This window comes from Lepisosteus platostomus, chromosome 1 (genome assembly GCF_059453375.1).
Source record: "Lepisosteus platostomus isolate fLepPlt1 chromosome 1, fLepPlt1.hap1, whole genome shotgun sequence".
NCBI classification, from domain to species: Eukaryota; Metazoa; Chordata; class Actinopteri; order Semionotiformes; family Lepisosteidae; genus Lepisosteus; species Lepisosteus platostomus.
In genome coordinates, this window is record NC_142611.1 from 18,718,943 (window position 1) to 18,734,266 (window position 15,324).

General features: G+C 37.2%; 1 protein-coding gene across 2 annotated transcripts in view; it reads left to right on the top strand.

Annotated features, from left to right (window-relative positions):
• Positions 1–14,062, top strand: part of dgkq (diacylglycerol kinase theta) — a 79,361-nt gene extending 65,299 nt beyond the window's left edge. For both annotated transcript variants that reach the window (XM_088626445.1, XM_088626454.1), the window contains 6 exons: positions 48–226; positions 1,121–1,221; positions 3,693–3,839; positions 5,992–6,103; positions 7,498–7,650; positions 9,905–14,062. In XM_088626445.1, coding sequence (XP_088482571.1) covers positions 48–226; positions 1,121–1,221; positions 3,693–3,839; positions 5,992–6,103; positions 7,498–7,650; positions 9,905–10,006 — 794 coding nt within the window. In that variant the 3' untranslated portion in view covers positions 10,007–14,062. The remainder of the gene's footprint in view (positions 1–47; positions 227–1,120; positions 1,222–3,692; positions 3,840–5,991; positions 6,104–7,497; positions 7,651–9,904) is intronic.
• Positions 14,063–15,324: the final 1,262 nt, after the last annotated feature.

Below are 15,324 nucleotides of genomic sequence, written 5' to 3' on the forward strand. Positions count from 1 at the left end.
TGGGATTCCCTCTCAGTGAAAAACCGTCACCGTCTCTGTCTTTGCAGGCAATGACCTGGCCAGGGTTTTGCGCTGGGGGGCGGGGTACAGTGGGGAGGACCCTTACAACATCCTTGTCGCTGTGGACGAGGCGGATGAGGTGCAGATGGACCGCTGGACCATACTGCTGGATGCCCAGGAGGTGGTGGATGATGGGAAAGAAAATGGGATCTTGGAGCCACCTAAGGTAACCCGTGCTTTCTAAGGCTGTCTGACACACCTTGTATTAGCTGTGATCCCAAGTTTTTTCTCAGTTTTTAGGAAGTAAAATATATCTAAGACAGTTGTAAGATTTTATGATGAATGTAAGCATTTGTCATGCTTTCTTCAGCTGCATATCTGGTGATGTGCCTCTGCCACACACGGTCTTATGCACCACAGTCCTTGCATGGTGAATGAAGAGACTCATCTCCTACTACTAAAGCTAAAGCTTTAGGATTGTCAGGGATAAAAACATTGCAGAAATGCAAAATGTGCTCATTCACAAAATTACAACCCTTAGATTAAAACACACAAATCCGTTTTAGTGCCCTAATGCTTAATTGTGTACATACAGTATATGTAAGACACACTTTAAGAACTCCCCCATACCCTAAGTGAAATCGAAATTTAAAGCTTAAATGAGAAAGTTCAGCACTAACATTTTTTACTCATAAGTCTACTATATTCAAGTTTAGCACTTACAAAATGCTGTGTGTGCACAAAACTATTCAAACAGTAACACAGCAGGGAAGTAAAAAGACTATTTACTAGTCTACACCAGAGTTATGGTTACTATAAAAATATGAAATTGTTTGAACATTATATGTCTTTGGGCATTTTCTGATATATTCTCTTATTGTTGTAAATGTTTAGTTGTGACAAATCAGCAAAAGATCTTGAGTCCAATCAAAAGTTTGTTGCAATGGCATTGAGTTTTATAATCATACAGCTTTCAGTTCATGAGAGACTATAAAGTAACTACAGATCAGCCCAGAAAGCACACAAAATGAGCAGCAGTAGTTAGGCAGTTGGTGAAGTAATTATAGTTTTATCTTGCAAGACAATCCGAATATTGAAAGCATTCATTACACTGTTGCAGATCGTTCAGATGAGTAATTACTGTGGACTGGGGATTGATGCCGAGCTGAGTCTGGATTTCCACCATGCCAGAGAGGAAGAACCAGGCAAATTTAATAGCAGGTACTGCTGAAAATCTTCTCTGGTAGGAGGTGAGAGGGTGGCAGTCACCTGGGGTATCTTCAGCTTACAATGTACCAGAATCCCCTTGTGTTGCACTTTGCCTACTAGGATGTGACTGAAAAAGAAAACAGGTGTCTGTGTCAAACAGGTCTGGGAGAACATCTTATCTCATTCAACTGTGCTGGCAGAGGTCTGGCAGTAATAAACCCATTCAATTCATAAAAAGTGGAACCATTAAAAAGTAATGGCTGACCATAAAACTCTGTGTTCATTACAAAAAAGACCTAACTAAATATCCTGTGTATCTCTGTGTTTCCCAGTCATAGAGGTATCCCCTGTACCTAGTGTTTTTCTTTTCACTAAATTCTTAATCTGGATGAGGCCTCCATTGACAAAGGAGTTTTAATGGCACTTGGGACTTGTTTATGAAATCTTCTTGTGTATGTTATTTATAAATATTCCAAATAGCTATATTAATATTCTTAAAATTGCTGCATTCCTGTAGATTTCTACACAGTCGATTATCGATTTATGATGTGGGTACGCAGGTGGGAATGACATTATAGGCATTTTTAGTCAGACAGACAACTGTTTGAATTCCTCTTTGAAAACATTGTGAGACAAAAGAGGAATTCTGAAAGTCATGTTTTTGTCCCACAGATTTTTTTTGGGAACATATTTTTCAGGTTTTCCCCCAGTCCATAATACATGAAATACGAGAACACCCACCAACCCAGAGTTTCCAGTTAACCAGCAATGAAATCTGTTAAGTCAGACAAATGTTCCTTGAACTGTGCCAACAGCAGCTCTCCTTGGCCCCCTGGGTTTGTTCCAAATATCCCAAAGGGTTAAAGATCATATCTAACCTTCTTAGGATTCCAGAGCTGAAACTGTTTTTTTACAAGTAAAATTGTGCAGTTATGGTTTAATATGCTAAACGTTTCAAGACCTCAAATCTAACAGAAATCAAAATGTATAATGTGCAATTGGGAATTGTACAATAACAGTATACAGTACATGTACTATGGATTTGACACATACTCCATGTACAGTAAATAGAGGCTCATAAACTATAAAATTTAAGTTAATTTCAGGCCGTAAAATTGAAAAAGGTTTCATAAAGTGCATGTGATATGCAGTGTCCCAGAAAAAGGCCATTACATTTCCCTGAAAACAGGCAGAAAGAATTCTCCAAGTAATGAATTAAGTGAAAACAATTTTATCATCTCTGTCACGCATTCAGTTACAGTATATCATGTCAGGTGTTGGTTGCATTTAATACTGAAAGTAAATGAAAACAAACACATTTCATAACTTGTTTTTCATTGCGTAAAAATGATGAAACAAGAACTTTTAATTAACTCTTTTCTGTTGCCTTTAAAATTCATTCATCTCTTCATCCTTACAGTATGTTACAGTGAAGTTAATCATGTTACTGGTATCTGTCTGTTAGCTTACACGGTAACCTAGAATATACAGAGCCCTGCGGTCAGTATACTTGCCTATGCTTAATCCCCATAGGAAGCAATGGTAATTTAGTGTTTTAAATATAGGACCCCAAGTTTCTATTTTACAATCTGTATGAAATATCAATAATGGGGATTTTATTTAAGTACAAATAGAACTTGTACATTCTCTTTGGTTTGTAAAAGGTAGCTCTTGTTCAAAGTAAAAAGTGAAACAAATAATGAGCATTGTATTCAGTTAGCTTACTTTTTTTAATAAAACCTAAAGAAATATAACTATTTCATGTGGAGAGGGACTATATGGGTTGTCTTGCTAATATGTCTCTCATCCAAGTGCTGTGATGTTGAATTGCATTAGCTAATCGTGCTTTTAGGCCTTTTCATTGACCAATAGCAAGCATACAAACAAGTACCTGTTTAAAACGTTTTTTTTAAATACACTGAATTTATTTTAAGATGAAAGAGAATGAGGAAAAAAATATTATCTTTAACCGACACATAAAATACTGTTCCAGAATGTAGTATTCATTTGGTTTCTATTTTTTTTTCTGTTTCGCTTGCCACTCCTGGTTTGTTTTACAGTGATGCTGTATTGTCATGAGCAGACTGTCTTGACTGTAATCTGCCTGGGCATTTATTAATTTGACTTGGTCTTAATTTACGCAGTAACCTAAAATATGTAGAGCTCTGCAGTCAGAATACTTACCAATGCCTAATCCCCATTGGTATTTTAGTGTTTGAAATTTAGGACCCAAAGTTTCTATTTTAAAATCTGTAGAATAATAGTATAAGTAGTGTTGTGCTGTCTGCTTCTTTCCACTTTGTGAACCCCAGCTGGAGGAGTGACTCATCTTTGAGTTCGCGTTGGGAGCATTGTGAGCTGAGTCCGGTAGAGAGGGGCAGTCCCACCTTGTTGCTGGCTGATGACAAAGCCCTGCTCTGACTCTAAGGTGGTCTCTTCTGTCTTCACGGCTTGTTGGACATGTCTTTGGCCTCCTCTTCCAGGTTTCACAACAAAGGGGTGTATGTGAAGGTGGGGCTACAGAAGCTCAGTCATAACCGGAATCTGCACAAGGACCTCAAGCTGCAGGTGGACAAGCAGGATGTAGAGCTCCCCAACATTGAGGGCCTCATCTTCCTCAACATTCCCAGGTCAGACTTTGAAATTAGAAGTCGGTACTATTCTTATACACAGCCAAACAGTCTTTTAATACAGCGTGCAAGCATCAAAGGACAACTTTTAACAGCTCTAGTTAAAATTTCAGTGCTGTATTTAAGTGACGAAATATACTGAGCTCCTAAAAAATTAAAGCAAACCATTCACAATGCTAACAAGAAATGGACTTAATCTTTTTTCATCGCATGTGCGCTGACATTTTTTGGAGCAGATTACACAAGCAATTCAAGTAGGTGACTCGAAGAGGGTTCCATAGCCAAGACGTTGTGTTTCTTCTCTTTTCAGCATGGAATAAACCTTTACTTGTTTCATTACACAAGTTAATACAAGCTGTATTAAATGCTGAGTAACAATATTAAGGTCTACTGTGAAAGTCACATGCTATGTGTGGCTAGCTTTATATCTGTTACACATACTTTGCACCAGGTTGTTGCTGTCTTGTCAGATTCTGTCCCATTCCTCTTGTAGGGCCTGAACAAGCCTGGACACTGGTCTGAGGCCAAAATGTCACAATTCATCCTGGATCATACCAGAAATATTCAATGGGACTCAAATCTAGAAAGTAGCATATCTGTTGTATAACTTGCACAAGAAAGCTGCTGTTTCTTGAATAGCACGGGAGCATTTGTCCTCCTCCTAGACTGTTCCCCTTTCAGGATGAGTCTACAGAAAAGGGCAGGATGTGAGGTCAATGCAGTGTCATCCTGTCAGGTTCCCATTAATCACTGAGTGGACTGAGCAGCAACAATTCCTGCACAGATAATTGGACCTGCCCATCGATCTTGGCGAGGTGTCATGATTTGCGGCCCATCGTTGATGGGTTGTGTTTGACTGAAATGTCTTGACAGGTTAGAAATCACTTACCGTAAACACCCCAGATTATGAGTGACAGTAAGCTGACAAAATGCAGCCTCGATCATGTTTATGGCATCAAGAGATATTGGTTCTTGATTATAACCTGCCTTGACATTCAGCAGGTTAAGTCATCACAACACCTGTGCCCAATCAATACTCTTTCTAATGAGGTGATTCAGTGCTTATGCAGTTGTGAAAACCACTAATGTGAATTGTGGCCAGAGTTCTCAAAATGATATTAAAAACATTTCATATTCCAAATCCATGTACTTTATAAAATCCTATATGCATAAATAGTGTGATACAATTTATTTGGATGCTTTATCTTAATACAGTATATGTCTTTTTGACAACCACATAGTGTCTTATGTAAAAAAAATGTTAAAAGTAAACACATAGCAGAAAATCCTGCTCTGGGAGCAAGACCAGTGCTTTTTCAAACCAGCACAGAGATTTGAATAGATAAGAATATGAATCTGAATAGATTATAGCGCATTGAGGTTGAATGGTGAGCTGTTCAGTTTAACACTAATCACTAAACAACTACTCAGTAGGTATTTACTGTGAAGTGCACATTGTTCCAGAGTCTATATTGGAACATTCTGGAAGCTCACAGGAAAGGTAAATGGGAGTGTTTTTCATGTCAGAGAACAATTAAAGAGTAGAAAATGCCTTCCTAGATAAGTGTCACAAGACATTTTTTTAAATTTAAATTACAGCATAATCACAGTTTATCCTGTTGGAGCAAAGGCAGGCAAGATAAGTTGACAACAGACTTGGGAGTTAAGTCTAGGTGGGGGGGTGGAAGGCAGTCAAGAAACAAATTTTCTGCAGTTCGTTACTGGATTTATTTTATGATAAAAAACAAGTAAAAGTCACCATTTTACAAGTAAAAGTCACAGAGAGGTTTAGGCAAGTGTTCAGACTTCATGGACAATGGGTGTTGCCCCCTTTCTGTTGTGAAACGCCTCTCTTTCACATCAGGAGCATGTTCCTGCCTGCATCAGTGGTGGACTCATTGACCCCTTTTTCAGTACCAAAGGTCTTAGAAACTTCATCTCTGTCCCTTTGACAGAGTAGTGTGTCTGGGTGTGTGCATAACAACCAAGGATCACTTAATAAACAGTTGATAGTGGATCCTTGGTTTGAGCTGAGATTTAAATGTGATTTTATGGGGAATCCTGTGATGGCAAAAACCTCATGATAGCTTTTTATAGAAAGTCTGCTTTTGGGGGGTAAAACACATTACGCTGCGGTGTGTTCTCTTCACAGCTGGGGATCTGGAGCAGACTTGTGGGGTTCGGACAGCGATGGGAGGTTTGGGAAGCCCCGTATCGATGATGGCATGCTGGAAGTAGTGGGGGTCACTGGTGTGGTGCACATGGTGAGCCCCTTCTTCCTCTTCACCTCAAGAACCAGACGATTGTAGAGTGTTTGAATTGGCTAAATTGCACCTGCCGTTGCTCGAAATGCTTACAACAACAAATTCTTTACCCTTCAAATCAGTGAAACTCTCTCCTGGTGCTTAAATGTCTGATCCTGTTTCTAGGTGTGTTCCTTTGCCACTTTTTCTGCATCTACAGCCGGGAAGGTCTTTAGGGAGCCTAAGTTCCCTAAAAAGCACCTACAGTGTTAGTCTGTCCAAAATTGGCTATCTGCAGTGTAATAACTTTCTTAAACTTTAGAATTCAATCCACTCATATTATTTGAAGGTCTTTCTATAAAAAATGCAGATTTAATAATAATCGAGATGGGTTAGCAAAGAAAGTATTGATTAATATAAAGATAATGATCAACAGTTTAAATGTGATTCTAGTCAAAACAAGAAGTCTTTTGTTCCTTGTGCAAGGTGTATATTAAACACAGCTAAGTGATCGTCTCCTGTATGAAGCCAAGAGATGAATGTAATGATGTGTAATATGGGGGAAAGTGGGATGTATGCAATATGTGTATTATTGAATGGCTAGGAATATTGTTTGTTTTTAATGTGTATTTTGTATTGGGTTTTTTTCTTCGTTTTTTTATGGTGATGCCAATGACAAATTTCCTCCCTTTAAGATGGACAATAAAATTCTATAAAGTTTTAAAGATTAAGTTTGAGCTCTGACAGCTACCCACACTTTACAATTTTCTTTTGAGTCTCCTAGTCATAAGCTGTCAGCAGTTCAGTAGGATATTAAAATAGGTTCAAGGCCACATATTTCTTAGTGAGTGGTGACACATAGGACTTCACAATGAGGGTCTGGTGATACCCATCATACAGTAAACCTTTATCGGCACTTGGTTTGCTAATTAAATCCAGGTGATGCCATTTTTCAGTGGTGGCTTAAAGTTCACAGAATAAGGATGTGATAAGGTGAGCATTAAATAAGTCCATAAAATAAACAGGGTAAACCACAGAGATCAGTGTTAAACCTGAAGCTTTACTGCTAATCTTTCTAAGCATTCAGTTGTGGACTGAGGTTTTGTTAGGTTAACAGGGTATCCACTTTAATTAAAAATCAATTTAATAAGATGCAAAGTAAAGGTTTACCTCCACAGATGCTAACAACATAGCTGCATAAAAACTAGGTTCTTGAAGGAAAGTTCTCTCAAATTTAGTCAGTTTCATCAAATTATTTTTTGTATTACAGTATTTGCCATCCAAATATACTCTTTCTTGTTGATATAAAAAGATTGTAGATATACATGACAGAAACACCGGTTTTGTACACATAGAAGTGTAATAGTTACAAATAACATGTTTCGTCTTATTGTGGTGTAATCTGCCCATTACAGGGCCAGGTCCAGAGTGGACTGCGCTCCGGAATCCGGATCGCTCAGGGGAATTATATCCGAATCACTGTGATGAAGCCCATTCCGGTGCAAGTGGACGGGGAGCCTTGGATTCAGGCACCAGGACAGATCATTATCTCTGCAGCTGGGCCTAAGGTGAGGGTGGACAGCACCCTACTCTGAGCACTTCAGAAATTCCTTCATATTGTTCACTAAACATATTTATCGATTAGTATTAGTGCAGTTCTCCCGATTAACACTTAAATCATGTCTTTTTTTAATACTTGTTAACCACTAAAGATATTTCTGAACTCGAGTCCAGGCAACGTGCTTACTGTCCTATTTTGTTTTTATCCAAAAAGAAACATATATTTTTTTTAATTTTGACATCATAGTTTTGAAGTCAAGATTTTAACAACCTAAATCATTAGTCATTCTTTGTGCATGTCCCATTTATCGTCTCCATGTTTTGGAATATGTTGTAGAAGAAAAAAATAGGGTCTGTTAAAGAACCTCTGACTAGGATTTAGAAGCATTTTGATCAAATATTGTTAAATCCATATAAATGAACTCTTTGGCCTCTAACATGTCACAGTAAAAACACCAACAATTAAATCAAGTATCATGTAAGAAGGTATTTTTGGCTTAGTGAGCTTGAAGATTATTTTGGATTCCGGGTTATTTCCTTTCATTACATTGAGTATAGTGTAGTTCTTTTCTCAGCAGTTCTAACTTCCCGGCAGATAAAGTTTAACATGATTTAAAATTAGGCTTTAGCAATTCAGGTCTTAGTGGGCTTTCTGATATTGCACACTTTACTACTCTCTATCCTCTCCTTGGACAAATTTAAACTGAACCCACATCTGGTTGCTCTTTTGTCCTAATTAGGTTATTTCTAACAGGATGTTCATTCCCATATAATTGCCTGTATGATTAATATTGGTTTTTTTCTATATACTGTATACAGTATTTTGCAAAAGTATCCAGTCTCTTGCAGTTTTCACATTTTGTTGCTTTAGCCATGACTTTGAAGGTGAATTTACTGTACAGTTTGTTATATACACAATTTCGCACATTCAAAGCAAGAAGCGGGAAGAAACAAATAATACATCTTAAAAAAAAAGAGAAAGTCCTTATTACAATAAATATTTAAACTCTTCTGTGGCAAACCTAAACTAATTTAGTTACACAAAAGTACCTTTACAAGTAACATGATTAGTTTTGTGACCTCGGCCTGTGTGCAAGTAGAGTTGCTCACATGAGTTTCGAATAAATACATCTGTCTCTGTAAGATCTCTGTCAGGTGGTGAACTTTTAACAATGATTCAGCCATGAAACCCAAGAAGCTTTCAGAACAATTTGGGGATAAAATAGTAAACAGACACAGACCTTTTCAACATGGTGAAGTCAATCGTGAGGAAGTGGATGGTGTATCATACCACCCAGACACAGCCTAGATCAGGCTGTCCCTCCGAACTGAGCAGCTGGGCAAGGAGGAGGAAACTGGTTAGGGAGAGCACTGTGAGATCAGCGACAACTTGGAAAGTGGTTTCCTAGTTCAGTGGCTGAGGTGGGAGAAAATGTCTGTGGGTCAACAATAGCCTGGGGAACTGAAAATTAAAATCTCAAATCCTGCGTGAAGTTTGCAACAAAGCACCTGAGCGATGTGGCAAATGGTCTAAATGTTAAAACATAATGTCTAGTGCCAAGACCACAGTTAAGCATGGAGGTGGAAGTTTCATGCTATAGGGAGATGCTTCTCATGAAAAGGGATTGGAAAGGCTGTTAGGATTGAAGGGAAGAATGGATGGAGGAAAGTACAGGTGAATGCTAAAGGAAAAAAAAAACTTTTCAGCAAGACTGAGATTCAGTGAACAAGGCCAGAGCTACACTGGGTTGACTTAAGAATAAGAAAGTGAATGTCCTTGAGTGACCATGTCCCTGACTTACTTGAATCCTATTAAGAATCTGTGGAAAATCTCTGTCTATACACAATCTCAATGGAACCTGAGAGAGTTTGAGTAAATCTGCCTAACGAGGAATGGACAAAAATAGCACCACGCCTGTGTGCAACATGGTTGAGATCCAAAAAGATTTACAGCTGTAATTGCTGCCAAAGGTGCTTCCACAGTACATTGAGTTCACAGGTCTGCAAACGTATGCAATCAACACATTTCAGTTTTTTTTTAAGTTTTTGCCGACATTTGCTGTAACTTAATTTACCTTTAGAAGTCTCCTGTTTCATCACTCAGGTTTTGAATAGTATATTAAGTTTTCCAATAGTGTGTCCATTATTTTGTAATTTCACATCTGGTCTCTTGGAAACAGTCTTTAGCAATGATTGGAAACAAAGATTGGTTGTATTTTTTCTTTTTATTCCTTATTTTTTCTTTCATGTTTCTCTCAAAAGGTTCACATGCTGAGGAAGTCAAAGACAAAGCAGAAGAAACAAGCTGCAAATTTGAAAGAGGCAAAAATGGACAGCCTGTCAACCACAGAGGGGGGACACTGAGGTTCCCAAGAGACTCTCAGTACGCTAAAACGAAACAAAAGTAGACTTTAACCACAAGCTGTGGACTACAGCTTAACACACAAGAAATATGTAAGCTAAAATTAACTTTGGGCTTCTGGAGGTTTGGACAGCTCTCATCTCTAAAGTTTGCTAATTCTTGTTAGCTTGGAAAGTAGTCAAATTCTGGGGGAGTTCTTAGCTCTGGTGCAGCATTTCTTTTCTGCCTTCTAAATTACGCTCCAATGTAAATGTCCTTAAACTGGTGTTAGATTTACAGATATTCAAATTCACACAGGTTTTAGATTTTCACATACTTGAAGTTGAACACCCTTCAGAGTTGTCTGCAGCTGAAAGGTTACATCATATGTAGTTGGTGTTTATGTAGCTGTACCTCATGCAGGCGAGTTAATTTAATTGTTGAGGAAAAACAGACTGATTCATATTTACTGCTTTATTAGCAAATTTCAGGATGGATTGTGTAAGTGGGTGTGTTGTCTGCTAACAAAATGAGGAGCATTTTCTGAAGTTAAATAGGATCCAGATATTTTAGACAATTGTAGTCGGAAGCAAAATACTGAGGTGAGGTGGTCATTCTCGAATATTACTGTACATCAGCTGTAAGCTGTACCACACCTGAAAAAGCAGTGTCTTCATGCTGTAGGATAGCGTTGTTTACTTTACAGGAGGTTGAATTGCATTGTGGTCACTGCAGCACTGCAAAGTAAAAGTCTGAAAAGGCGAAAAGGTCTTTGTGCTGTACAGGAAGTTTAAATGGTGTGTACAACTCACATCATTTTCTGTTTTAAATGTATGCATGTACGTTTGCTCATTAAGAATAATAGGAATTAGAGGACTGCACAAACTGTAGTCATCCAGACAGAGAGAATGTCAGACGTGCAATTTGTGATCTCCACTCTTTCTGTTGGATAAGTAATGATTCAAAAATCTGTGTTCTCATTTTCTGTGATTAAACTGTTACAGAGCTTTCCAACTTAAGACCCAAGTAAGAGCTACAAGGGAGTATCTTATACTTATACTTATAAATAACAGCCATTCCTCTGCCAGTCATTTATAAGTAGATTTCGCACCCAAATTATCACTATGTCTTCCCTCTCTACTCTCTACTGTAAATAAGGGTCTACAGAACTATTATGTAGCATGTCATATTAAAAAGTTCATATTTAAGCAAGCTAACTCACCTGCTTTAATCCAGGTGGAAGATAGTACAAAACACGTAGGAACTTTCACAAACCACTGCTTTAATCCAATGGTATTCACACCATGTGTTTTTTTGTTAATGGCCTGTGGCACACTGATTAACAAAATAGTTTAGTGTCTGACGTGGGATGCCCTGCAATTGATGTGAACCTAACTATATGATAGCTATCAAGAAATATAATAGCATACACAGGATACTCAGGATATACAGTTTATATGTAAAACCAGTTAATCTGCTGTTGAGGAAAGCCAGTAGTGATAAAAAAATATAACTGGTGACACAGCCCTGTGTTTTGCTGTCACCTCCCCCCTGTGTTGTTTTGCAGCAAACTCTTGGCTCCAGTACAGACATTCTTATGGTTCAAGGAAACATCTTTTGAATGGTAGCTTAATTTCCCAAAGCCTTAGGAACAGTTCTCAAGGATTATTTACTGTTCCTGTGATTTTTCACACGATACAGTGTTGGTTGAAGTAAATGTACAACTTAGCAGAGATAAATTTAATCTGAGAACAAGACTAGATTAAAAATATTAAGAAGTGTTTGTGCTTTTGCTGTGATACAAATACTGAAGAATGCTACTACAGCTAAATATTGGCTATAATGTATTGGAGAATATTTGTTTTGAACTAACTCCCATGGAAATGTTAAATGTGGAAGTGTTAAATGAGTGTGGAAGGGATCATTAATAATGCTTTGGTGCATTTGTTGAGTTACAGACTAATTCTGAAAATCACAAACCTAAACATAAAATAGCTAAGAGTGATATAGTTTGTGAAATATTGGTGTAGATTTTATTCTTGTCCTCGCATAGGATTTGAGCTTCATTAAATATAAATACTTCATTTATTCGCATATAGTAGCAGTCACATATTCTCTAAACTAGCATCCAAAAGGAGAATATTTGCATATTGTTCATGATGGCTGCAAAAAAGTAAAAACGTTTTTAAAAAATCATAAGTGCATATTAGGCAACTTTGCACTTCAGACTTCCATTAAAAAAGGACATTGACAATAATTTGTAAAACAGATTCGCTGTTATATATATATGTGTCTGTAACTGGCCAATAGGAGCACCCTAAGTGGGGATTGTGGAATTGTGGGACAAGATCCTTGTTCACAAAAGTGAAAACTTTGGCAAATTAAAATTAAATGACTTAAAGGTTGGTGATGTTAAAATGAACAAAAACGAGGAACAGTATTGACTCTTCCTGCACATAGGTTCAGATTTACAGAGGTTAGGTTTTTTATTACCCTAAAATATTTCCCCATGAATATGTAAACAGTGGACAATAAAAATTCTAATACAAAAAGCACATACACAAAGAGATGTATACAGTATATATATTAAAAAATTATCCCACTTTCCCCTCCTACCTCCTCTCCTGCAAAAAAAGAAACAACAGGGTTTATATATATAAAACATAATACATCAGAAAAATGTAAATATATTTATGCAGACAGTATATATGTTTATATATTATCAGTTTTACAGGAGTTAATGTTAAGAGGAAAATGCAGTAGTGGATTTCGTTGTACTTTATTTACTAAGCACATGTATTTTCTTTACAATTTAAATTGAAATAATATAAGGCTAAGTTTCTTTTGAAGGCTTAACCTGGAATTGCTGTGTTAGGACTATTCTAGGCAGGATTGAGATATTCAGAAGGGAGTACAATTACAGTAGATCTCATCATCTGCTGCCCCTGTTTCTCAATGTCACCATAATTCTGCCCCTCGTTTCCTATCATTTGTATACATTTATAGTATGTAATTGAAAGTAGCTTTGGTCCAAAGGTAAAAAGTTATACAGTATAGCCATAAGAACGGGTTTATTGATTAAATGTAATTTCAGCAGCCTTGTTTTAAGATTAATTCGTCAGGATTATTTTTTTTTTGGCCTTGCATCCTAATGGACTCCAAAACACGTCAGGCTTTCACAGTTGGTTATTTTTAAATGACAATCATTAGCACTCACTTGAAGGTATGTTTGGCTTTGTGTAATTATATCCAGGAACTCTTTCTGCACAATTGTTTTCCTTTGGCAACAATATAATATCCTCTAATAAATGCAATATCTAACTAAGCACTACAAAAAACATTCACATTTGTAAAATTTCACAGTTTCCCCTTAATATGCTAAATCTAGGCTTTGTCTTATTTTGGAAATTGATTAGAACATGGGTTAGTAACTTTTCCCAAAAAAAAACTCCAAATTCAGTGGCAAAAAAAGCCTATTAACAAATATAAATATAATTTATTGAAATTACTGTAATTATTAATAGCATTGGCACTTGCAAACACAACTACCACTGCATCTTTTCACATTTATTTGAATTTTTCATTGCAACTGGTAAACACCTGCTTCATGCACGCATTCAATCTTCTGTCAGTCTTGAGCATAAATGACCTTTTTTGTGACTCAAATATAAGAAAGCCAGCTCAAGCTTCATAGTGGAAACAAACATTAACCAAAACTGATATTCAGCTTGGTTTTGTATTTGATGGTGGGAAAGTTCATTATGAGTTTCAGATTAGCATTGCACTTTCATTTCACATCCGCCAGTGGTGCAGTTTCGCCAGTTCTGTACATTAAGCAAAGTATTGTGCATCAGAATTCAGCCAGATAATTTCCCCCCACTCTCACAGCTGTTGAAATCAGCTACAGCGTTTTCCAAATCTCTTACTGGAATGTCCTGAAATTAAACAGAGCACCGTGCTTACGAGTCAACCAGATGAACATTTGAATGCCATCACTAGCTCAGACACAAAAAAGGCAAGCTCCTGCAAGGCAATGCTTTTATTTGGATTCTCAGTCTGCTAGAAATAAAAAAGAAAAACATCATTGATTAACTTAATTTTTGACTCGCTTCCAAACTGCTACAGAATCAGGACTTATAGCTTAGGATTCAGTACAATAATGAAGTTACCCTGCATGTAATTTCTGCAGTAAAATATCATTTATTTCCCATTTTAGTGCCTTGTTTTCTTTAAGTGGACAAAAGTGTAGGGTTCTCTTTTTCCATTTTTCAAGAATGGTATGTGATTACAATTGTGCATTTTAGTGCAGTTACGCAGGTGGCCCTTCTGACATCTTAAGACTTACTACAATTCAAGTGATTCCAGCAGTGTGTGACTTGGATTCGTGTTACACAGCAGCTATCTCTTTCACATACACTCTGTTCTCATTGGGATTGAATATGCAGCAGATCACTGTACATTAAAAAATCAGTTCTGAATGTTTTATCAAGTTTGTGACTCTGTCGCAGAGAAATTGTATTAGATGCTGTGTTGCCTTTGGTAGTGAAGTCTTTTGAATGTGCCACACATTAGTCTTTACCCATCTACCTCTGGAAGCCGATTACATTAGTAAAGTTGGTGCATCCCAAAGATTTTTGTTGTATTTCAGATCACACTAAGTATGTCTCCTTAAAAAAACACTTGAAAAATAAAATAAAACCTAAATTACAACTTAATTTTGTATACTAGCAGAATATGAAATGACTGAACCCTTTTTATGTGCAATCTCATCATTTCCCCATTTCAGTAAAAAGATTTGAGTTTCATGTGACCTCATTAATCCTCCTAATGGAGGCTTATGACATTGCTGTACTGCAAAAGAATGTACTGTAGTTCAGGTCTTAATGGTTTTCACCTGGCTACAGTCCAATCGAGATTGTTTAGGTGTGGTTTATGCTGTTGATCCACCTCAAATGAGTCATAGTCCATGCTTTAGACAGCTTTTTCAAGAACTGCAGTTCTTAGCAAAGACACTTCAATATCTGTCCCAGCGAAATGTTGAACACAAAGATTTTACAATTAAACTTTAAGACAAATGTGTAGGAAGGTTAGTAAAATGGGACAAAATTGGCTCAAAGTGTTTGTTGATGTGCCAAAGAACTGGGGAAAGAAAAACCTAGAGAACAGTTTTTGTGTTGAAGAAATTCAGTATTAAATCATTAGGACCTTGACGGAGCAGCGTGATGTACTTCCTGATGAGATGTTTTAAGCAGACACAGGGGCTCTTACCTTGGGTCATCACTGAACTTGACACAGAAAGTGCAATTGCTTCCTTCTGTTCAGCCTCAGAGACTAAAGTACT